The sequence below is a fragment of the Adiantum capillus-veneris genome, chromosome 17, assembly GCF_014529385.1.
Source record: "Adiantum capillus-veneris isolate H3 chromosome 17, ASM1452938v2, whole genome shotgun sequence".
In the NCBI taxonomy this organism is placed as follows: Eukaryota; Viridiplantae; Streptophyta; class Polypodiopsida; order Polypodiales; family Pteridaceae; genus Adiantum; species Adiantum capillus-veneris.
Genome location: NC_140947.1, coordinates 25,614,039 through 25,639,397, shown reverse-complemented (window position 1 = coordinate 25,639,397; position 25,359 = coordinate 25,614,039). Strand labels below are relative to the sequence as shown.

The 25,359-nt window shown below is 43.0% G+C and overlaps 2 protein-coding genes across 3 annotated transcripts in view; both read left to right on the top strand.

Annotated features, from left to right (window-relative positions):
• LOC147436943 (AUGMIN subunit 6-like) overlaps window positions 1-21,366 on the top strand; it is a 44,120-nt gene extending 22,754 nt beyond the window's left edge. The window contains exons 4-13 of one of the 2 annotated variants that reach the window (XM_086486341.1): window positions 17,070-17,226; window positions 18,018-18,143; window positions 18,212-18,374; window positions 18,469-18,529; window positions 18,682-19,000; window positions 19,730-19,855; window positions 19,937-20,080; window positions 20,161-20,284; window positions 20,479-20,943; window positions 21,095-21,366. In XM_086486341.1, coding sequence (XP_086342467.1) covers window positions 17,070-17,226; window positions 18,018-18,143; window positions 18,212-18,374; window positions 18,469-18,529; window positions 18,682-19,000; window positions 19,730-19,855; window positions 19,937-20,080; window positions 20,161-20,284; window positions 20,479-20,943; window positions 21,095-21,159 — 1,750 coding nt within the window. In that variant the 3' untranslated portion in view covers window positions 21,160-21,366. Of the gene's footprint in view, window positions 1-17,069; window positions 17,227-18,017; window positions 18,144-18,211; window positions 18,375-18,468; window positions 18,530-18,681; window positions 19,001-19,729; window positions 19,856-19,936; window positions 20,081-20,160; window positions 20,402-20,478; window positions 20,944-21,094 lie in introns of both variants that reach the window. The other variant, XM_086486340.1, reaches the window with a different exon arrangement.
• Window positions 21,244-22,134, top strand: LOC147436942 (uncharacterized). Its single transcript, XM_086486342.1, has 3 exons — window positions 21,244-21,309; window positions 21,479-21,539; window positions 21,616-22,134. The coding sequence occupies exons 1-3, from the start codon at window positions 21,244-21,246 to the stop codon at window positions 21,702-21,704; spliced, it is 216 nt and encodes a 71-aa protein (XP_086342468.1). The 3' UTR covers window positions 21,705-22,134.
• Window positions 22,135-25,359: the final 3,225 nt, after the last annotated feature.

The following is a 25,359-nucleotide window of genomic DNA, read 5'->3' as shown; positions in this document are numbered from 1 at the left end:
AATCTACCGCGACAGCACCAAATAACCACTTCAAAACAGTTCACAGTTCACACTTGATTCAACACTGGCCCGACGGAGTTCCGTGCCTAGAGATATTGGCCCCAAAGACTGGTGCCCCTTCCGTATTTCTTTTTGTATTAATCTGAGTTCAAAGTACAAGAATGTGGGCAGGCGCTCACACTCAGACTCTACGTCCAGATGCTCTGAGTTGTGAGAGGCCTGCTCACGTATTTAAAGGTACAAGGGTTGCTAAAGCAGAGCCCCAAAAGCTGAAATCAAAAGCTTTGAAAATAAAGCAAAAGTTCTTCCTCTCTCTTTCTTTTTATAAATAAAGCAGAGAGGCTTTCTCTTTCTCTCACTCTTGCTAAAATAAAGCAAAGAGGGTTCTCTCTCTCTTTCTCAACAATTTGCGTAGAAAAAGCAATGCCAAAAAGTTGCCGCTGGTTTTGGCTGTCGGAAATCACGTCGTAAATTGCGGAGATGTCATACTACCGGCTTGCCACGTCAGCACTGCCGCGTCAGGATTTTCTGCAGCCATTTTAGGATTAGGGTTTACAATAGAATTAGGGTTTGTGATTTTAAGGTTAGGGTTTCAACAAAATTAGGGTTTTTTATTTTAGGTTTAGGATTTCAGCAGAATTAGGGTTTCTGGCAGCCACGTCATCACTTTGTGACAACCATCAACATCCATGGCTTTTTTGCATCAGCGTTTTCAGCCATCAGCAGTAGATTTGCGTCGTCGTCAGTTTTCAGTCCTAGAGTTTTTCAAAAGTTGCAGAGCCAATGTTCGGAAATTTCCAGATTGAGCCTCACGTTTTCAAATTTCAGCCCTAGCCTCATCGCCAGTTCGCAGTTCCATGCTAGATCAGCCCTAGCGTTGTCAGTTTCGAGCCCTTAGCCTCGCAGATTGAAAGATCTTTCTAGTCTTCACACATCTCTCATGAAGTAAAAGGAACTCTCTCATTCAGTAAAAGGAACCTTGAGTATGCATTGAGCACTCATCCTGAGCATTCATCATCAATCACTTCCGCTGCACATTACATTGGTATCAAAGCTCTTTGGCAGTGTTGGTATCATTGGTCAAGAAAAGAACCTCTTAGATTTATTTATCAAAGAATCTTCGCGTCCTTGCCCTGGACTTATTAGCCACTCCAACCCTCAGTCCATCGCGCATTGGGTCTTCTCTTTGTCTTAAGGGACATTAAGCCATAAAGAACTGCACAAAATTTTTCTGAGATTGCTTGTAACCCAAGACCACTTGGGCATGCCGATCTCTCTAATCTGTGTTTTTGAAGAGTGACAAGTAACCGAGAAAAGAAAGGCTTTTTTAGCCTCCCCTTGGTACACCCGCAAGAAGGAGTTGAGCTTGGGTAAGAGAAAAGTCTTCTTGAACGTAGATTACAAGCACTACAAAGTACCCAAGAACTCCAAGTACCCAAGGACCCCAAGAAGCCAAGCACCCCAAGAACCCAAGCACCCCAAGAACCCAAGTACCCTAATACTTAGTGCATGGTGTTTACCAGGAGCGGGATGCATACTTTGCATGAGCAATTGGAGAAGAAGAATTTCCTACACCAGGAAGACCATTTCCAGATCCTCCTCCGTCCCCATCAACGCCATTGATTGCAACCAAATTCTGTGGAGACTTTGATGAAGTCCATGATGGAGATGATGTAACAAACTTGGACACCCCAAGTCAAGTTTCTACCGCGACACAACAGTAATTCACTTCAAAACAGTTCACAAAGACGACATGGCCTGGCGTAGTTCCGTGCCTAGAGGTATTGGCCCCAAAGACTGGTGCCCCTTTCGATATTTCTTTTTATATTAATCTGTGTTCAAAGTATAAAGAGGGCCCGCGGGTCTCACTCTCAGACTCTGCGTCCAGATGCTCTGAGTAATGAGGCCCAAAAGACCAATTTATTGTTAGAAGGGTTGCCCCAAAAGCAGAGCCCCAAAATCTTAAACTCAAAAGCTCTTAAACTCAAAAGCAACTTTAATCCAAAATTGCCATGTCATCATGTCAGAGCAAAAAGCGGAATTCCGTAATGCTGCCACATCAGCCTATCAGCGCGATCTGCGGAATTCCGTACACTTTCCTGCCACGTCAGCCTGTCAGCACATTTCACGGGCACTCATATCAGCATGGTGTGTGTGTGTGTGTGTGTCCGAGGGCCAGCCATGTCACCAGTTTGGGATACCCCCCCCCCCCCTTGAAAGAATTGTAATCGCCCTCGATTACGCCTGCAAAACAAACAGAGGCCATAAATTGTGTTAGTAGACACTGACTGTTAGTACCGACACACTAGGCACAACACATCTAGCACATGTACCAATCGACAATCACATCACCGGACATCAAAGGACGTCATTTGACATCACAGGACATTGCATGACAAAGCATATTCAAATTCATTCCAAATCTCAGACCATGATTAATCGGCAACGTATTTAGTAATCGCATCTAGATCGAGTCGGGACCTCACAAATGCGCGAATAACTAATCCTTATTGCAATCATGTCTATAGAGATTTATGAGATTGAAATGTTGCAGTCATTTCGTCTTTCAATTCCTGCACTCAAACAAGTCAAGTACAAATCAATCAATATCATTTTCATTTTCGGGAATTCGAGTTCATAAAGTCATAGAGAGAATACTGTGAGCCCAACAGTATCCTTGAAACCCAAAGGGACATCAGTGAGCTCCCCTCCCCTCTTGTGCAAGCCCACTGCACTAGATTCACCCATGCTGAAGTCGGGGTTCTATCGGAGTAGATTATGCTAAACCGAATTCTTCAAGGTAAAGTTCCAAAATTTGAGGAGTATCTTCTAGGTCCTCCTCCTACATCCACTTCGCATCCAATGCGGGATAGTTCTTGAATTTAACCAAGAACCGCCTAATCACTTTACCTTTAATCTTTCTATCTTTATGTGCCAATATCTGTTCTGGAACGAGTATCTCCTCGCTTTCCTCTACTTTGGGTTGCTCATCTGGCTCCCCATCATCGAGCACATCGCCTTTAAAAGGCTTCAAGAGACTCACATGAAAAGCATTGTGAATTCTCCAAGTATCGGGCAGCTTCAGTCTAAAGGAGACATCATTTATCTTTCCTTTTATCTAGAAAGGTCCATAGTATCTCATGCTAAGCTTTGGAAAAAGCCGCTCCTTTCCCTTTTTCTTTCTTAGGCGTGCCTTCTCAAAACGTAAGAGCACCCAATCGTCTTCCTTTAATTTCAAATCGCGACGTTGTCGATCTATTGCCTTGTTGTGTCTTTCCTAAGATTTCGTTAAAGCCTCCCGGACCTTGGCAAAAGCAGTGTCCAAGTCCCTCGTGTATGGTCCGCTTCAAAAATCTTATCTTTCGTGCTAAGGAAGGGTGGAACCTTCATAGCACCTTCAATAATCTCAAATGGCGCCTTCCCCGTCGAAGAGTGGATCGTGTTATTGTAGGCAAATTCCACCAAGGGCAATTTTTTTTCCCATTGAGTCTTCTGATCAGAAATGTAAGACTTCAATAAATCCAGTACGATTGAATTTGCAATCTGAGATTGCCCATCTGTCTGCGGATGGAAAGATGACAAGAACTGCAACCGTGTGCCAATGTTCTCCCAATAGCCTTCCAAAACAAACTCGTGAATCGGGGATCTCTGTCAGAGACTATTGTCTCACGCATGCCATGTAATCTGAAAATCTGTGAAATGAACAGTCTCGCTAAATGATCCGGCTTGACTGTTTTCTTCACTGGAACAAAATGAGCTTGCTTGCTAAAATCTATCAATGACAGTCGAAATGTCATCATGCCCACTCTGTGTCTTCGGGAGATCAAAAATAAAATCCATTGCAATACTTTCCCAGGGGTGGGTGGGAATGGGTAAAGGCTGTAACAATCCCTGTGCTTTATGCCTGTCAAACGACCTTCTGGCATACCAAGCAATTGTATACAAAGTCGTCCATATCTTTTTTGAGTCTCGGCCAAAAGAAGTAAGGCTCCACACCTTTCAAGGTGGTGTCAATGCCGTGGTGACCTGTAAACGGTGGACAATGGCATTCAGTTAGAACCTTTTCCCTAAATGGCTCTGTAACGCACAACATCGTTTTCTTCATCAAGTAGCCATCCCGTATGGAATATCTCGCTACTACCTCCCCATTCTGTATTCGAGTAAAAATCTGGATCTGTGGCATACTGATCGACCATGTCCTCGCAGCTTCTATGGTGAATCGTGGAAATAGCCAAGACTAACAGCTTCCGGGACAATGCATTTGCCACCAAGTTCTTTTGTCCCTGTACATGGACAATCTGGAAGTGAAACTGTGACAAGATGTTAGTCCACCGCATCTGCTTTTCTGAAAGCTGCTTCTGTGACAAGAAGTAGCGTAAGCTCTGATGATCAGCAGTGAAGATCGTAAAATCGTCTTCGAGTAGGTAATGTCGCCACTGAGTAAGAGCATGGATAACCGCCAAGAGCCCTTTCTCATAAATCTGTGTTGTCAATTCCGGCCTTGAAAACAATCGGCTCTCATAGGCAATGACATGGCCTTACTGCATTAAGATCGCACCCAGACTACGACCACAAGCATCACAATATACTTCAAATGACTTTTGCAATTCGGCAAAGTCAAAACTGGTCCCGTAGTCAATTTCTCTTTCAAAGTTTGAAAGGCAGCCACCTTTGTGGGTCCCTACGAGAAAGGGAATCCTTTCTGTGTCAGAATGTGCAAAGGGGAAGCAACTTCTGCAAACTCTCTAATGAACTGTCGGTAGTAAGAACATAAGCCCAAAAAGCTTCTAACTTCATGAACATTCTTCAAATTGGGCCAATTACGTATAGTCTCAATCTTGGTTGGGTCCATCTGTACTCCTGCTGTTGCTGAGACGATGTGTCCCAAAAAGTGTATCTCGGGCAAGAAAAATTCACTCTTCTTGGCATTGATAACTAACTTATGATCTCGCAATGCGTGAAAGATCTGTAGCAGATGGTGTCTATGTTTTGTGTGATCCTTGGAGAAGACTATAATATTATCAAAGAAAGTGCCAACAAAAGATGTGTACTCTAAAAACCCTATCCATCATTCGGTTGAAAGTCGCTCGAGCATTGGTAAGGCCAAAAGGCATCACCAAAAATTCATATAAACCGAAGCTCGTCCGAAAAGCTGTCTTGTAGACATCTCTCGGCACGATTCGGATTTGATGATGTTCGCTTTTCAAATCGATCCTGCTGAAACAAGAGGATCCTTGTAATTGGTCAAGAATATCATCGATCCTGGGAATGGGAAATCTGTTCTTGATGGTGATTTTATTGAGAGCTCTGTAATCAATGCACATTCTCCAAGATCCGTCTTTCTTTAAAACCAACAACACCGGAGAGCAGTAGAGTGAAGTACTCGGTTGAATAAGACTCTTTTCCAAAAGGTCTTTCACTTGGTTCATAATCTCTTCATTCTGGGCTTGGCCAACACTGTAAGGTGGCCGGTTCGGTGGTGTGCTTTCAGGTATCAGATCAATAGTGTGATCCTCAGGACGAGATGGTGGCAACTTGCTTGGCACGCCCTCAAAAAAGCAATCGGCATGAGTGTGGAGAAAATCTTGGCGTTCTTTATCAAGTTCAGACATATTCGTTCTATGTTCATCATTTAACTCTTTCAAATAGATCGAGTAAACAAATAGACTGGATTTCATTAATTTGGAAACGGTCGAAGCCGATACAATAGGGACAGATTCGCCCTTGAGTTTCACATCAAGTACAATTTTTTGGCCCTTTTCATTTGTCAAAGTCGCTTTCTTCGCCTGATAATCGACCACGGCGTTGTTCTTATGGTACCAAGGGACTCCAAGGAGGACGTCACTACCTTCCAAGGACATTATGTAAAAGTCCTCGTGCCCTAAATACCCCTGCCTCTGCTGGTGGTCCCATCCAATCCGGTGTAATCTCGAGCTGCGCCTCCAATTCAGGTGAAATGAAGTTGGCCTTGGCTCCTCCACAAAGAAAATCAGGGCTTCTTGATCTTTCACTTTGCCCCAAACTCGGCAAAGTTCTGTACTTTCATCAATCATGCTTGGGTCAATACCCATGCAATCTGGAACTAGTCCTGATTTCATCTTGCCTTTTTTGCCACGTTCCTCAGTTGCTCTCGAACTCTCTGGCCTGTCTTCATGTTGTTCTTGCTGTGCCTTTTTAGGGCACTTCGTGGAGACGTGCCCATGTTCCCCGCATCCAAAACACTTCCCTTCTTTGATGTAACTGGCCCTTTCTCAAAGAGTGAGCCGGGGTCATGTATCCTTGTCTTTCTTTTCTTGGGAACTATTTCTCTTTCTACTTTCGTTGTGAGAGGTCTGTTGGGTTCTCTGAGTCAAGATCTCATCAGTGGGGTAGGTCAAATTCCCCGAATGTATCGCAAAACCCCGTTTCGCATGACCCATCAATTCTTGAATAGAATTAGACTTTTGTTCCAGGCAGTAGTCTCGGATCTCCGTAGGGAGTCCGCAACAAAACCGCTCAATCTGTTCCTTAAACGACCTTCTTAAATGAAGAGGTTGGTAGAGAAGAGTTCCAAAGAATCTCCCTTGGTCATCGGAAGATGATTCCAAGCAGTTCGTATATCTCGTTCGTACTCCCAAGAAGAAATAAAGAGCCTTTTGAATCTCAACCATTTAACTGGAGCTTCCTTCCTCAGAAGGAGTGGACCACCATGTTTGAGCATTTCCCTTGAAGAAAGATGTAGCCCTTCTAATCTTGGAGTGCTCTGAGTAATGCCCTCCAGAGAAAGCTATGTCAAACTACTGAATGAAGGCCAAAGCCCTCAAAGCATCTCGGAACCTAGAAAAGGATTCAAATTTAATTGACTGTCCACCTTCTTTGAATTCTTTTACTTTCTTGCTTTTATCTTCGAGAAAGTTATATTGGTTGGCTTTGTAAAAATGCTTCTTCTTTACATAAAACATAAGATCATCGGAGTCCGAACTGTTTGAGGATGACTCCTCCGTAGACCTGTCAGAAACTGGGCGAAATCTGGGCTTCTTTGCCTTTTTCTTGCCCTTTCCAAAGCTTTGCTTTTTGCCTTTTTTGTCTTCCTCGCTCGAGTCAGAAGAGCTAGAAGAACTGTAAGAAGAAGAAGAAGAAGAAGAAAAAGAACTGGGTAGTCCTTCAAATCGTACACGCTTCTTCTGCTTTCTTGCTGATGCAAAAGAAGATTGATGACCCAAATAACCCGGGAAGTCGGTCCCCTTCTTGTGCTTTTTCTCTCGCTTTTTGGATTTGTTGTTTGTGTCCAAAAGCCGGTTGATCTGTGTCTGAACCACCTCTTGTAATTCTTGCTCTGTAAACATCCTCGGAGAAGGAGGTTTCTTGATTGCCGGTTTGATGGGTGGTTCTGTGGCTTTCTGCCACTGGGTGTGCACTTGTGCCATGGATTGCTGAGACAAAAAATTTGCAAATTTCGGATCCTTCGCTATTTTAATCATTTGCTTTGTTGCCTCGTCAACCAGTTGTCGACATTCCATCTCTTCAATCTCGAACTGAGTAGGCCGAGGTGGGCCGTACTCTTCCTTTGTTTGATCATGAGAATCTTCTTTGTGATCTCCTCCCGCATTCGCAGATGCAAAAGAAGTCAATTGTTTCTTGTTGGAATCCACAAGTGTCGCGAAAAAAGGATCGGATTTTCCAGTAGAAGAGAAATCGGCCGCACTCTGATACGAATGTAACAAACTCGGGACACCCCAAGTCAAGATTTTACTGCGACACAACAATGATTCACTTCAAAATAGTTCACAAAGACGACACAGCCCGGCGTAGTTCCGTGCCCAGAGGTATTGGCCCCAAAGACTGGCGCCCCTTTCAGTATTCCTTTTTATATTAATCTGTGTTCAAAGTACAAAGAGGGCCCGCGGATCTCACTCTCATACTCTGCGTCTAGATGCTCTGAGTAATGAGGCTCAAATGAACAATTTATTGTTAGAAGGGTTGCCCCAGAAGCAAAGCCCCAAAATCTCAAACTCAAAAGCTCTTAAACTCAAAACAAACTTTAATCCAAAAGCTGCCAGCAAAATCAGCCAGCGCAATTTACAGAATTCCGTACAGTTTTGCCATGTCATCATGTTAGCGCAAAAAGCGGAATCTCATACTGCTGCCACGTCAGCCTGTCAGCGCGATCTGCGGAATTCCGTACACTTCTTGCCACGTCAGCCTGTTGGTGCATTTTAGGGGTAGTCATATCAGCAGGGTGTGTGCGCGCGCCCGCCAGCCACGTCACCAGTTTGTGATAGATGATGCTACAACAGGAGACTCAGCGGGCCGCAATTGAAAGGGAAAGAATGGCTCTAGAGAGGGAACGCAAAGCTCAACGTATAGCGGCTGAAGAAAAGAGCGAGACCAACGCACGCAAGACTTAGCCCACGGAGTGACGATGACTCTAACAATCCAGTCACTAAAAAGTTGACTTTCAGTAAGTATGATGGTAAGAGAGCAAGGTTGGACTGTACGCACGTACGGGTTGAATTCGTACGGTACGTCCATACAGTATGGATCCGTATGGCCTTAAAAATAAAATAAAAATTTTCTTGCTATGTAATAGTTTTGGCATTCACAGCTTGCTTGTTTATGAGCTTTTGTAGTTGGCATTAGACATTGGTCATGATTGATATGAACTTCTCATGTCCGGATGATGCAGTATTTTGATAATTATTAGTCAATCTTTGGATCTTTATTTATGTATGATGTACATTGTCTCTTACAGTGCTATGTTGCTTCTAAGTTTATGGTATTGAACACTGAACAATGGGAACCGAGATCTCTATACATCTAGACAGTCAGTCATGCTATCACTGAAATTTGATATTGTGTCCTATGTTCGTATCATGGATCGTGGTAGGTCACTTGATTGATGTTTAATGCAGGTCGGCCTTTCCATTTAGCTATATAGAGTGATGGTTTACATATTTGTAGGTTTCTCTTATGAGATTCCTAATTTTTTTCCTATTTCTTAAGGGTTATTTACGAATAGTGTGTATGCTTACATACCTTTAACCTCAATCCATACTGGACTGCATACCTTACTACTGTATGAATCCGTACGTATTGTTCCGTACTAAAGGATCAGTATGTACGTACTTATGCAACCTTGCCTCTGACAGTGGTATCAGAGCTCCGACGATTCTTTTTCTACGGAGAATCTGATCCTTTTTTGCAACACACGGGTTCTAGCAGTGAATCCAACAAAGACGACACCCCTCCGACTATTCGTTTGTGGGGAGATGATGAAACCAATCTCAATGGTGGAACAGAGGAGATTCCAACAGAGCAAGCCTCCTTTCGAGGATTCGAGAGATCATGGAAAGTTTCCGTCGCACTCTAGATGGTGAGAGTCGTTTATTCACCTTTGAAGTCAGCAATGAAGCAGAGAACAAAGCTGAGTGCAGAAAAGTAGAAATTGTATTTGCAAGAAGAGTTTGATGAAGCTCATGATAAGAAGATCAGTGAGTTGGTAAAAAGCACACAAATTCAAAAGAATCTTCACTTCGATACGGTTAACGGAAGAGTATGAAGAGGATGTTATTAGAGCTTGGCATCATTAGAGGATGACGAAGGAACACTTTGGTTGCTTATTGCAGAGGTTTTGGGATACATTTTTGCCAGTGGCTTCTTTTTGGAAGATCATTGTCACAAAGTGATGATGTGGCATGACCACCTAGCAGATAAAAAATGATCTTTTAAGTTTATCCAACTTATGAGTCCCTTTCCGACGGGGCCCAGGGGACACAAGACAAAATAAAAACTTGCATGGACTGCTAATGTGGCACTCGTTGTACTACAACCCGTGTTTTACGCTGACGCTGACGTGGCAGCGTATGGAAATTCCACAAATCGCGTTGGCTGGTTATGGCGCAAGCTTTTGGGACCTGAAGCTTTTGAGTTTGAATCTTTTCATGTACTGCTTTTGAGAGGCCATGGGCCTTTAATTATGTACCTAGAGGGCCTTTTGCACTTAGGTTTGCTTACGAGCGTTGAGCAAAGAAGACCCTCGGATTTTGTAACTTTGCTCAAGCATTAATATAAAAATAAATACCGAAATGGGCGCCAGACTTTGGGGCCAATACCTCTGGGCACGGAACTACGCCGGGCCGTGTTGACTCTATTGAATTGTGATAAAGTTCGTGAAGTGTTTTTAAGTGATTCTTTCATATGTCATGCCAGATTTCCGACTTGGGGTGTCAAAGTCTGTTACAATCACTTGTAAGGAGCATGTAGAATTGTTTTGTTGTGGTCCAAAAGTGATTTGGCAATATTGCTTGAAGCAAAAGTTAGAATCCATTCAAAGGCTTATGGGACATGCCAAAGAAGGCTTTGGTATGCATTCTGACTCTTTGATCTATCTGACGGACAGGTCAGTGCCAAAGTCAACGGGAAGGGAGTCTCCCAAGGAAAGGAAAAAGGGCAAGAATCAAAAGAAGAAATCCACAGGGCCCAAATTGACAGTAGAGAAGCGTGTTGAGTACTTCAAAGAGGGCAAGTGCTATGGCTTTGGTGAACAAGGGTACATCTTTGCAAAGTGTCCAAAGAAAGAACCAAGGGAACCTGTTGGAGTCTTCCAAGGAAAAGAAGAAGGGCAAGAATCAAAAGAAATTCACAGGGCCCAAATCGAGAGTAGAGAAGCGTGCTGAGTACTTCAAAGCGGGCAAGTGCTATGGCTGTGGTGAACAGGGGCACATCTTCGTGTGACGTGAAGTGTCCAAAGAAAGAACGAAGAATACCAGCTGACAACTCATAAGAGAAGTCCGAAGATTCAAAAAGATGTGCTGGTGAATGGGGGCCATTGTAACAAACTTGAGTATCCCAAGTCTAGAGTCTGTCGCGACACGAGAGAGAAATTCACTTAAAATACTTCACAACTTTAAAATCACAATTCAATTTGGTCGACACGGCCTGACGTAGTTCCATGCCCAGAGAGATTGGACCCAAAGATTGTCGCCCCTTTCCGTATTTCTTTTATATTGATCTTTGAGCAAAGTACAACTCCCGCAGGGTCCTCCGCTCTCAAACTCTGCGTCCAGATGCTCTCAAGAGTAAGGCCCTTAGGGCTCTTTTATTCTTACAAGGGATGCCAAAAGCAGAGCCCCAAAATCAGTCTAACTCAAAGCAAAAGTTCCAAAAGCAATTGATCCTCAAAGACTTGCAAAAAGCAGCCAACACAAATTACGGAATTTTGTATAGCCCTGCCATGTCAGCAGCTAGCATGAAATGCGGAAATCCGTACAATCTGCCACGTCAGCATGTCAGCACAAAACTCGAAAATCCATACAGTACTGCCACATCAGATGTCAGCGCAAAATCAAGGATTTCCGTGTAGTTAGCCACGTCATCACTTTACTGCCACGTCACCAGTTTGTGACATGCCCCCCTCTTGAAAGAATTGTAATCGCCCTCGATTACGCTTGCAAAAAGAGACAGAGGCCTAAAATGTCTTAGTAGACATTGACTGTTAGATTGTTAGTACCGACGCACTAGACACGACACATCTAGCACGTGTACAAAGACAACAGTCACGTCACTGCACAAGACATCACATGACAATCAATCACAGAAACATTATTCCAAATCTCACACGATGACTGCCAACAACGTATTTAGTAACCACATCTAGATCCATTCTGGACCTCATTGATGTCGGGTTAACTAATCCCATATTGCGATCATGTCTATATAGATTTTTCGACTCAAGCACTATCGTGTGCAAGTAGTCATTTGCCTCGAGCACTCTCGTATGCAAGAATTGTTCGCCTCGTACACTGTCGTGTGCGAGAAATATTTTCCGGGGATCCCAATTCATTACTAAGTTCAACTGAACAGAGTGGTCCAATCATTTAGTTCCAGCTGTGTGGCCATCTCATCCTGCAGGAACTCTTGATGAGTGCACTATTGTTCCATTGAATCGGTCGTGATTCAATCATCAGGTTCATTTAGGAGCCATCACTGCTCCAAAATCATCATCATCTCATTCTTAATCCTGTTTCCTGTTCACAAATAGCAGGACCTTCCAAAAGCATTAGTTTCATTCAAAATTCATGATACTTATCGGGTTCATTTTGAAGCGGTCATTGCTCTCAATTCGTCATCCATTATCATTGATTTCACCTGTTATCTGCACATGTCTAGCAAGTTCTTCCAGACAACATTAATCTCATAAATCAAAAATCATCTTCAGAAATTCTTATTTCAAAGTTCTTCATTCACACACTTAGTTCATACTGAACAGAGTGTTTCAATCATCTATCTCATCCATCCAGAAGTCTTGATGCACCTAGATCCCTGTGTAGCCATCTCATCCCGCAGGAACTCTTGATACGCTCATCACAACATCTAGTCATCTCATTCATATGGGAATCTTGACGCACTAGAATCATTCAACATACGTCATCATTCATTCAATCAAATTCATCATTCTTATCTTGAATCGAAAGGATATCCGATTCATTCCTGAGTTGTCTCGCTTTCGATCTCACCATCTCATCCTTGATTTCACCTGCAAAACAAGTAAGGAGACGGCTCACCTCGTTGCAAAAGAGTGGATGTCCAACTCCATGCTTCTCAATCCATACAGAACCGAGTTCCTCGCTTCTATTTCCGGTTATCTGTCACAAACAACCAGATTGTCAATACATCAATATCTCTTTCAGTGTCCTTTCCAGTATCGGGTTATCTTCTAATCTACAGTTTTGTTTCAACTCTTCCTGGGAGTAAAGCTTCCGCTTTTTTGTATTCGTCTGTCCTTTCAGCTTTCCACCCCGTCTTGAGAGAGACTCAATGGCCTCACGCCATCTCGATTGAATCTCATCAGTCGGGTAATTCTTCAGGTGTTTCGTAAATCTAGGGTCTCTTGAGTACTTCATCAATCGTTTCATACCCATGTCAACCTGTAGTGGACGCTTGTATTTTGCTTTGGCAAACTTCTCCATCAAATTTTTTTTTGCCCATCTTCATTCTTTTCTTCAGTTCTCGCGCCGGATTTTACAGTTTTTTGCTTGCCCACCCAAAGGTGTTCTCTCTCCCAGATTCTCCACGAGAACCCATGTGTAATATGGGATTCTTTATGGCTTATGCCCTGTAAGACAGAGTGATGAAGACGGGAGCGTGCCGCTGCGCGATGTATGATGGGTGGGAGTGGCTAATAAGTACGGGGTCACGACATGAAGATTCTTCAATAATAATTTCTCCAAAAGTGCCCAAGTGGCCTGTTTGCTCTTTGATAGGACCTGTATGCTTTGAGAAAAGCACACGTCTGATGCTCTGATACCATTGTAACAAACTTGAACACCCCAAGTCTAGAATCTATCGCGACATGAGAGAGAGATTCACTTAAATACTTCACAATTTTAAAATCACAATTCAATTTGGTCGACACGGCCCGACGTAGTTCCGTGCCCAGAGAGATTGGCCCCAAAGATTGGCGCCCCTTCCGGTATTTCTTTTATATTAATCTTTGAGCAAAGTAAAACTCCCGCAGGGTCGGCCGCTTTCAGACTCTGCGTCTAGATGCTCTCAAGAGTGAGGCCCTTAGGGCTCTTTTATTCTTACAAGGGATGCCAAAAGCAGAGCCCCAAAATCAGTCTAACTCAAAAGCAAAAGTTGTAAAAGCAATTGATCCTCAAAAACTGGCAAAAAGCAGCAAGCGCAAATTACGGAATTCCGTACAGCCCTGCCACGTTAGCAGCCAGCGTGAAACGCGGAAATCTGTACAATCTGCCACGTCAGCATGTCAGCACAAAACTCGAAAATTCGTACAGTACTGCCATGTCAGATGTCAGCAAAATGAAGGATTTTCGTACAGTCAGCCACGTCATCACTTTGTCGTGTGTGTGTTAGGGTTGCATTGCCATGTCACCAATTTGTGATAGCCATAGTAGCAACCTACATATATCAAGGTCGTTTTTTCTCAAGGTTTCCTCTGAACCCATCTTCATTCAAGTGCTTGCTCATTCTTGTGCACAATTCTAACACAGTATGGAATTTCCTCACGGGGCCCAAATTGACAATAGAGAGGCGTGCTGAGTACTTCAAAGAGGGCAAGTGCTATGGCTTTGGTGAACAGGGGCACATCTTCGCGAAGTGTTCAAAGAAAGGACCAAGGGAACGAGTTGGAGTCTTCCAAGGAAAAGAAGAAGGGCAAGAATCAAAAGAAATCCATAGGGCCCAATCGATAGTAGAGAAGCATGCTGAGTACTTCAAAGAGGGCAAGTGCTATGGCTGTGGTGAACAGGGGCACATCTTCGTGTGACGTGAAATGTCCAAAGAAAGAACGAAGGAAACCAGCTGACAACTCATAAGAGAATTCCGAAGATTCAGAATGATGTGCTGGTGAATGGGGCCATAGAAGCAACCTACATATACCAAGGCTGTTTTTTCTCAAAGTTTCCTCTGAACCCATCTTCATTCAAGTGCTTGCTCATTCTTGTGCACAATTCTAACATAGTTTGGAATTTCCTCCTGACCATGGAATATTCCCTTTCCGATGCTCTCATCACCCACCATGTGACGCATCAGGAATGCCCATCATCTAGTCCTTTCTCACCGAACTTACGGTACAATCTCCTTCGTGATGCTCTATGTCACCCATCATATGACACATCAGAGATGTCTGTTCCTGGATGGTCGAATACTTCTTCCCGATGCTCCTTGTCACCCATCCGATGTGATGCATGAGAAATACCCGTTCTTGGTGGCCATAATGATATTTCCGTTTATAGTGCTCCCGTCATTACTTTGAATGACGCATTGGAAATATCTGTGCTCGGATGTCTCCAGTGAGAAAAATCCTCTCACTTATAATTCCATAAATTCATTTAGAATTATTTTTCCTTTAGCTAAAGCCCATTTAGCAACAAAATGTGATTCTAGTGCATTGAGATTCCTATCTGGATGAAATGATTGGAAACTGTTGTGAGTACATCAAGAGTTCCGGAAGAATGAGATGATTACATAGAGATCTAGGTGCATCAAGAGTTCTAGACTAGATGAGACTAGACTGATTGTTTGCACCTTGGTATTCAGTGTAAATTAAGTGTTTGATTTGTGAATTGCATGCTTAGTGAATGTACTGTCTTGTTTGGGACGGTCATTGGCATGTTTGCTTGAAATGTGAGAAAGGATATGAATATGATAGTGACAAGATTTAGTGAATTAAGACATTTATGAAAAGGTTGGCAGTCCGAATGTGGGAAACAAGCCTGCAGCCTTACTAAAAGGAGGTAAAATTTGGCTTTCACCCAATGTATACGTGCTTAACTTTACGTGCACTTTATGACACAAAGTAACTTCACTAATAAACCTGTAATGGGAATTCACGACTTCAAAACAGTTTACGACTTGGTAGCTAGAGTGCTCCCAAGTAGACAGTGACACCCTCTTGGCCCCAAAGGTTGGCGCCCCTTTCGGTATTTCTTTATTCCAATTAAACTGGGATAAAACTTGTAAACTTCTACGAGCTGTCTTATTTTTATTGGGCTGAATAGTCTAAAAGAAGTTTTCATGGATAACCTGCACTTTGAATCTGGTCATGGGAGCTCTCTTTAGACCAAGGCAAATGTGACGTCCTCTTGCAACTGCAGGAAAAACATGTCGACACATAGTGCACTGCCCTCTCCTTAAAGAGACATCTGAAAATCTCCATGGACCAACCGCAAAGAATTGCGCATGCAAGATCTCAGATAACGGGACATCTGTAGGTGATGCAAAACCTTATGGATAGTCAAACTCCTCGAGAAATTGAGGAGACTCACTGTCTTGCTCACCCTCAATAGTGACTATTATAAGAGGCACTTGCGACTGAATCTCCAAGGGATTCAAAGCGTGTTGAACTGGCCTATCCTAGGGCAACACAGGCTGCTCTTGAATTGCCACCAACTGTTGGTCCTCATTTTCTATTCCTCTGTCCAGCTGCTCGAGGACCTCCTTTCTATCCTGATTTGGTAACTTCTTAGGATGTCTGTCTGGGGGCTGCTGTACCTCATCCAACCTCTGTCTCACTATCAGTGTGTAAACAAGGATAGGCTGTGCCTGCCCTTGCCTACCTGCCTTTCTTTGTCTCTGTCTTCGTGTTTGATAAACAATATGCTGTTGCTGCCGCTGACTCTGATCCTTCTGATCTCTATCATGCTATCGCACAGAGTTTTGCCACTGTGCAGAACTCTGTTGTGTCTGTGAGGGCGGTGACTGGTCCTCTCGTGCAACTAGTCTGTCTTTGCCCTAGCCTTTTATCCCTTTCCACTCAAAAGTGATGGTATCCTCTTCCCGGTAAGATGACGTCCTCCATTGTGCCTTCATTTGAAGCAGCTAGACTGCACTTGAAGATGTCCATTTGAGCATGGGAGCATTGGACCAGGCGGTCGATGACGTGTCTGAGATAGAGAAGCTCCACACAGTCACCAATCTTCTGTTGTAAATCCTCCGATAAGACGAATGATGGTGCCATAATGCTTGAGAGAGAGTAGCTGATGGAAAAATTTTCTCTAACCGACGAACCCTCGGACTGTGACCCTTCCCTACGTCACTTCTCAAACCCTAACAAATAAGCTGTGCATGAGATTGAGAGTACGTGTATGAGTGTGTGTTGTTTACGAGCGAGAGCGTGCGGAAGTATGGGTGAAACTAAAAGGCATGAATCTGAGTGTGTACTTGTGCGCGCGAGGGATTCTGCTCAGTAGAGCACAAGCGGACCAAACAAACCCCCCCCCCCCCCAACCCCACCATTCTGCTCAGTAGAGCACAAGCGGACCAAACAAACCCCCCCCCCCCCCCCCCAACCCCACCTCTCTCTCTCTCTCTCTCTCTCCCTCTGCATTTTAATTGCAAGGTACTTGGATTTTTAAATTCACAGGTTTCAAATATTGTTTCTTTAGTAATCCACCCTTCAGCCACATTCTTGCTGGTTGGCAGTTTTCGTTTATTTCCTTGAGCTTGCCAGAGTCGAAGCTTTGCATGAGTTTCTAGTGTTGTCCTCCTTTATTGGACATAATTGATTCAAATCTGTAATTCAAATTGGGGGAAGAAATTGAAGCTGATGCTAGGTGTTAAGTTTGCAGATTTGTTGAGCTGCTGTGGCAACTATCAGCCCATGCCTTACGAGAAGTACACAAGCGCAGTTTTCCTGCAGATGTCATAACAAATCCTTTGCCGGCATCCCTGACTGAAATTGTGGCTCAAAGTAGTAATGCTTCGGCACTTCTAACTGTCACCAAGGTATGCCAAATGTTTGTGTTTAGTGGCAGCCACTGGTTGTGCATCTTCGTTTTGATGGAGAGTTTTAACTCCTGAAATGCTAGATCTTGATTATCAAGTTTCTCACCTTTCATTTTGGAGATACGTTGTTTGTTGGTAGATCCTCAGTGTGCTTTTGAAAGTTTGTTTTGCCAGTTTTTTGGACCTACTGTGCATGAGTCCAGTCACCAAGTGAATCTTCTTGGGGAGACTTTTGGGGCCAGGGAGGAACAGAGGGGATAAACTCTCTCTTTATATGGTTACCAGTGATGGGGTCATTGTTAGACTGCATTGACTTTCTCATCATGTAAGGTTTGGCCTACTTGTAGGCATGGGAGGATATTATCATGGAAATTTCACATCTCAATCCATGAAGAGTTTCCTCGAATAAAATTCAGTCAGTGCATGAATGAAGTATCCCAAGAGGCTTGTCATGCAAGCTTTGGGGTCATTGGAGGTAGTACGCTTTGGATTGGCTCATTGTGTATCTCAATCCAAAAAGGGTTGTTTCTATGGCAAAGTTTCAGATGGCAGCTAAGTAGCCAGTAAAACTTGAATTTAAAGCTTTAGGTTGGTCAGGCGTTTGTTACTTGGGATTTGAGGAATTTAGGGAAGTTTTACCGTTTTGTAATTGAAAGTGGAATGGCCGTGGGGCTTCCATTGCAAAAGAGTAGCATCCCAGTTAGATGTAGGATCCAAAAATGGGGTAATTCACTATTTCGAATCAGCACCCTCACGCACTCTAACAACAATTTTTTTTTTGCCATGTGCAGGCTAGGATCGCAATTGAGCGAAGACGTTTTCTTGATGGAGCAGCAGCAGCAGTTCGTAGGCAAGCTTTATGGTCAAGCCTTGCACATGATATGACAGCTGAATACAGAGCTTTGTGTGCTGAGGAGGTAAATTGCATTGTGCTGTTGCTTAAATAGGTTGCGAGTTAGATATTAAAGGTCTTTGTGCCTTTTAGGCCTACTTGCACCAAGAGCTGGAGAAGCTGCAAGAGCCTCGGTATCAGAGAGAAGGTGTGATCAGAGAGGGACAAAATGGTGCTGAAGGATCTTTTGAGGCACAAAAGTCTCTCTCTGTGAGCAAAGCGTCACAACTTTGGGAGTCACTTTTAGGTCATACGGGTAATTATCTGCCTTTTTATAAAGGTTTATGCAAACAGGTTGGTGTTTCACAGGTTTTCAAAAAAATTTGATATGATAAAGTTTTTCTTTGCAGCTCAGCATGAAAAACTTGCTTCTGGACCTATTGAAGATCTTATCGCACATCGTGAACACAGGTAGTAGTTACTGATGTGTTGGGAGTCTTTGAAGGTCGAAGTGCAATGCTCCACCAAGCTTCAGTGAAATGCAGTGTGCCATATCTTGCATTGCTTTCCATGTTTTCTAAACCTTCACTACACAAATACAAACTGCCATTGTTCTGTTTCAGATATCGTGTGTCTGGTCCTGCACTCCGCGCGGCAATGGACAGAAGCTCCAGTGTTTCCTCAAATGAGCTACCTTCCTTCGCACCAGAAGAGGAAGGGGCTCCTCATGGTACCCTCAAGAGTAACCAGACAATATTTAGCTATAGTAGTTTGAACCATGCTCGCCTTGATATGGCAGTTAATGCTCTTGACCTTAATGAAGAGAGCCGGTCCAGAATCGAAGAAAGAAGTGCCAAGGGATCCTCTCCAATAGATGTTGCTGAGATTTTGAGGCGCTGGACACATTCTTTACAGCGTTTACACAAACAAGCTCTTCGATTGGTAATGCAACATTGGTACCTGATAAGATTGACAAGTCTTGTGCATCCTCTCTTGTGACAAATTGGACATGTGGAATTGGCTAGCTTTTTCACTTTTCTTGCACAAATGCATTTTTCAGGAATCTCAAACTTAGATGGCTGTGTGTTAACTAACAACAGCTGATTTTTAGGTCTCATGAATCATAACACCATTTTAATAGCGAGATGCAGGAGAGGCTTTTCTGCAGGCATGGAACATCACTTTTGGCTGAAAAATAAGTGGAATGCCTTGTGTGTGTGTTATTTTAATTTTATTATGTTACATTCGTAATTTTTAGGCTCTTTCTTTTGGAGGAAACTAGGGCTTCATTTAGCATAGCCCCTACAATGCCTGCCAAAGTGCAGGTTGCCCATACAAAAACACGACATAAAGTCAAAACAACCTTGACTTAAGGTCAATAAATTTCAAAGAATACAACCATAAGGAAAAGGTAATACTAGCAGAGCTGCCAAAAGAGAAGTGCGGGATAAAGCCAAAGAACCTTTACACACGGTCAGTAAATGTCAAAAGAATACAAGCAAAGGTAAAACTATTAAACTGACACCGAACTGAGAAAGCCTAGGGGCAAAACTCCTCCTAAAGCTGGTAAAGACTAGTGCTTGTGAAGAAATAAGTTTGCTCTGATTTTCTATCCTTTTGATAGAAATCTTTTATTTTGTATAAAAGAATGGCTATCTTGTGTATCTGTAGGCCAGATCAAATGATGGTGCAGGTCCAGATCTAATAAAAGAAACTTCTGATGAGGGTGACAATGGTCATGCTCAAGCCTTGAGAGCAACATTGGCAGAACACAAGCAACATTTGGCGAACATTCAGGTGCAAGCATTTAGAATTTAGTGCACGTCACGACCTTTTTCTAATCACTGAGCTTCCGATTTATTTTATTTTTTTCTTCAGGCTTTAATTGTACAGTTAAAGAGTTCTATGCCTGTCATAGAAGCATCGATCACTTCTCTTCGAGAGCAAGTGAGCCGAGCAACACCATTGATGATTCCTTCTGTGACATCATCACCATTAGCTGAAAGGCTTGTTCTTGAAAGGGTAATTGAGACATTCAAGTTACTGCCTTTTGTTGTGTTTGTGTGTTTTGGTGGGCAACATGAGGATCATGTGTATTCCAGGAAGGCTACCATGCTCAACGATCGGAAGTGTTAAGCAAGGCTGGTACTTCAAATGTGGAGTTAGTACCTCAAAGTGCTAGTTTAAAGCTGCCTCAAATCTTCTCTCTTTCAGCTGCTACTATGGGTAGGTCATCTCAACTGCCAAAAGCTCGTGTTTTTGCACATACAGCAAGATCATTGGAGGCACCTGCTCCAGACAATGGTGCTGAAGAGGCCTCTATAATCAAAGTAGATCTTGAAGGTCATGCAACTGATGTTTTGTCTGCCTTTTTCTTGTGTAGGCTTGTACCCTTATATCTCATCTTTTGTCTTGTGCAGGCAGGAAAGAAGACAATCTTGCATCACTGAGGCAATCAGTACATGATGCGGCTTTGTCCGTTTCTAGGAATTCTGTGGATACCAGCAAACCTGAAAAGCCAGAGCCTGGTGCAGAACATTTTTTTACTCCAATTGTGACATCCAAAGCAGAAGACGAAAAAACAGAGCCTTTGAGGAGCTCTCCAGAGTATCACCGATTTGAGGAGAATTCTCTGATTGAGAACCTTACGAATGGCAATGAGGATCATCATCACATGGATGGTTTATCAGGTCAGCAGGCAAGAGTCTCAAAACCAGCTAGTAAGTGCCTCAGCTACAATGGCCTTCCGAAAAGGGGTAGCTCTCTATTGCCTGTAGAAAGGCAGCATACTGAAACTCCCCGTGAGAGTAAGGGTAGCCGTCCATTTTCTCCTCCTCTTCTCACAGAGCTATCGTCCTTTTCGGACCCATATGATGACCTACTAGGTAACTGCGTTTTTTAATGCATTGAAGCTTCTTTGATGCTCTGCCTTCTTTTAATGGAAACAATACAGGAGTGATTTTTAAATTTCTAATGGTATACTTCAATTAAAAACAGGCATGCTGTGGATTTGACTCTTACTATGATGTCTTGCAGGGGCTGAAGATTTTGAGCTCTCAGATGTTGCCTTGGAGGGAGTCTGGTTCAATCCTGGAATGTAGTCCGCACTGAGTGGACATAATGCTTGTATTCTTAGCATGCAGTAAAACCACTAAGCAAGCAAAGCTGCATGCATTGTTGTATCAATGCTGGGAGCTGGCGGAGCTAATTTTGTATACATTATCAAAAGAGGAAATGAGAACCCATTCTTTGTAAATACAATGTGCTAACACTAAATGGCCAGCTGGAAATTTGTGTCATTATTCTTATATCTGCTCTCCAATTGGTGTTTGCTAATGATTTCACTTTAGTGCAGTAGTTACTTCTGAATGTGTAGAACTTTTCTGGAGTTCTGCTCTAATCTTCCGATTGGTTGTGAAGGTGAAGGTTGCTGACCTTTGTAGATGGGACATGCTCGTGCATGAAACTCGTACAAACCCAGGTTATTCCGTAGTGTTATACATATTTGAATAATGCGGCTTGATTAGCTAGTCTGAGTGTGAGGGTGACTGGTGCAGGGTGCCCAACCGTTCAGACTGCACCACGCCATGGGACTTCGTTCCACACTCCTTTCCTGCTCGAGGTGACACAGCTGAGGGAGTGTTGAAGGCTGCCGTTCACACTCCCTGTGGACATCATGCACTTTTTCCTATAGCGCTCAGTTGTTCCCTCTGGCTGAGTGGCTGCAGGTTAGGTGTTCCAGCTAGGGGTGGAGGAACACTCGAGCGCGCAGTAGGTCCTTGCTGCAGCTCGGCCGTTTGGGGAGTGGAAACTGTGCAGCCATGGTGATCCTATTTCATTGGCTCAACCAAGTGAATCAAGGATGGGCATGTGCAGTCTGAATGCTGCCTTAAGCAATGCACTCTACGGTGGGCTATAACATGTGCGAGGAACTTGGACCGAACAGATGACATCGAGCTTAATGTTGATCAGAGAGAAGCAGCATTTTGTTACTTTACATCTATTAGGAAAAGAACAATATGGTTCCTAAATTTGTAGCTTGTTTAGTCCAGCAAAATCTCCCGAGTCCTACATGCCATATAGCCGCAGTTCAGGTGGTATTGTGTGGGGCTATGTGCATCAGCCAAGCAACAATGGTGAACATGCTTGGATCCCAGTAAATGTAAAAAAGTAGAAGCCCATCAAATGCCCTATGAGTAGATCCCCTCTACTCATAGGGTAACGTAGTCTTTGTAACTGTGTAGAGGTCTCATTGATGCATAGATTCCAATCTTGAGAGATGTTTTATATTTGAAAAGTTTTACTTCACCATGAGCACCCAATGACCCTTGTATGTTATAGGCTAATGCCCTCTTAAGGGACAAGCTTGGCCATGCCCAGCTGTATACATTTTTATCCCCTCCACGCCCAGGAGATACTTCCTCCGAGGATTCATATTTTGTTTTGAGTGAGGTACAATCCACATCAAAAATTTAAGGTTTAAGGACTGTGGGCTTCCACACTTTAAGTTTTTTCCTCGTTCGGTACAGCTAGTTTTGAACTTTGCTCAACCACTTTTGACTATTCGATTTTGCAATTTATTGGTATGCGTGTCCAAGTTGTTGCTCAGGCAATGGGCGATCTCCTTATTCTCTGCTTCGTATATCCTACAAAAAAAATAGGGTCCTTTCTTGTTAGCTGATTGAAAGAAGCTGCATTCTGAGGATTCTATCAACACAAATGGGTCGAGTCCCACAGATCCACCGAGCTGCACATTTCCTTACAATTTGATTTATGTGTAGTGACCTTGGTAGTGACTATCTTCCCCAACAGGTCGATTATATGCTTAAAGGCATGGCCATTGAGCCATATGTTTTGCAATAGGGAACCATCAGCTTTGGAATTGCTAGTCTATAGTGAACCTCAATATTGAATTACATGATTAGTGATCTTCGAATCCTTGCCCCTTGCACATTAGTTATCAATCCAATGACCACCCTCCCAACCTCTCTTATTTACAATGGCTATGCTCAACCACTATCTAATAATGTTAGCCTAGGGTCGAGTGCCCTCCAATTTGGAGAACCACTTACATGCAAGGTCCTTTGCTTTAGTATACAGACTCGGGATATAGCTGTTCCGTCCTACTCGTTGGAAGAAATCTTGTCCTAAGCAAGGATATGCCAGCCCTCTTTGTTTCCAAAAGACGAAAGCTACTTAATGCTAAGCACCAGCAAGATTGATGATTGGAAAGAGAGTAGCAATGTAGATGCCTTGATGTTCTCTGGTTCAACTTCTATGCAATTGGCAAGATCATCCTGAGTGCAAAATTTTTGAGCCCCGGGAACCCATAGGACCCTATCAGAGTGCTTGTTTCCAACAGGAGATAGACACACCTTAACAGAAGAGAGGAGAGAGCTCCTAGCCAGATGACATTCCAATTGAGGTGTTTTCAATGACATAGGAATGAACAATCCCAAGAGACCTCAAAGATCTACCCGGTGCATCTTATGATTATTCATCACTATGCAAACTTGTAAAGATGAAAAAGGAGAGAGCTCCTAAGCAGATGGCATTCCAATTGAGGTGCTCCAAACATATACCTGTGGTGATGACTTGTGTAACTTGTTGAATCAATTAAGGAACAAAATGTATGTTTGCGTTGTAGTTAATGTTGAAGCCATCAAAACATCCCGAAAAACAACACGAGTTGAGCCAAGGGACTCTAGATGCTTAACTACATTCAACACTCGTACAAAATATTGGAAAAGGCTTTGCCATGTAGGGTCAACAAAAAGATTCATGGAGATGATAGCCAGTACAACCCTTGATGGAGATGCACTATTTGGTATCCATCCTTCATCCTTGTTACCCCTTGCTACTCATAAATATCAAAGTAAAAGGACAATCCACGTGTTCATTGACTTCATAAACCTTAAGGAAGTGGAAAATGCTTGCAACCACACAAAAGAAACTCATCAATATTTTTGATCCTCATGATAATGCGTGTTTTGTTGGCCACGATCGTGGTGATAAAGTAGTGCTTAATGTGGAAGATGAATTTTAGACAGTTAAAGGCCCATAGCTAGAAAGTGGGGGCATAATTGTCATGAATGAAGCTTTGGCCTATGCAAAGGAGGGATCATCACACACAAGGTAGGCACTTTGGTGTTTAGCATGCAATCAAAGAAAGGCATTCAATGGTTACCCAAGGAAATGCAAAGGCTTGACAGAGGTATAAGGAGGATCCCTTTAATAGAAAATGTTATCAAAGCTTAACTTGCAAGTGAAAAGTTAAAGTGGATGAGCAATGGTATGAGCCAGTTGGTAGTCATCCAAAGCACAATTCAACGTCTCTTTGATGTATGCAAGGGGACATTTTGTTGCCACCTTTCCATTTTTGGCTTTCTAAAACAAGCCTTAGAGGAGAAGAGAGTTAGGCGTACATTTGAAATTTTATTATATTCTACTCTGACTGGACCTACCTTTAAATAAGAACAATTGAATTCTTCTTTTGTTTGAGTTTGGGAATGGGTCCCTTCATTTTACATTTTAGAGCCTTACATGGCTTGACTTACCTTACATTTTATTATTTTAGAATGTCAAAGTGAACCTTTTGTTTGCACTAGAAGTTATAGAGGCTAGTACACGAAAGCATAGAACAAAGTCACATAACAAACACATGGAAATGAGTCCATGATTGATGACAGTGATGGGAACATCATTTTCTTGTTGGCTTCAAATAGCAAGGCGAGCTTTCTCTTGAACTTCTTGAGGTCCTCCAATGCTTTAGGTGCCATGATAGAGAGTTTTCTAAAGTTGGTCAATGCAAGAGCATGTGTATATATGTGCATATGCGTACGTGCCTGAATGGACAATTGTATTTCTATACGGGTGTTATGCTTGTGTGTGTGTGTGTGTGTGTGTGTGTGTGTGAGAGAGAGAGAGAGAGAGAGAGAGAGAGAGAGAGAGAGAGAGAGAGAGAGAGATTGCATGTGGGGCAAAGGGTTGTAGGGGGCTTAATGTAACAGTGTAGCAATATCAATAGGTTGAGCATGGCAAGACCAGAGGACCATGCTATACATTGTAATGCCACATGGAATTAAAAATGTTTAATGCCTTAGTAGCAAGAAGGGCTAGCATACATGTTAATTTATGCAAGCAAGCCTTACATATGAGTGAATCAACACGAGAAGATATGTGTGTTCAGAGGGGCTCTTAGACCCCATCCTCCTTTCAATGATACCATTGTTGTAGCTCATAAGCTTTCATCATGTCCATATTATTAGGTTAGGTCAATAACACCTATTGGTCTATTAGAT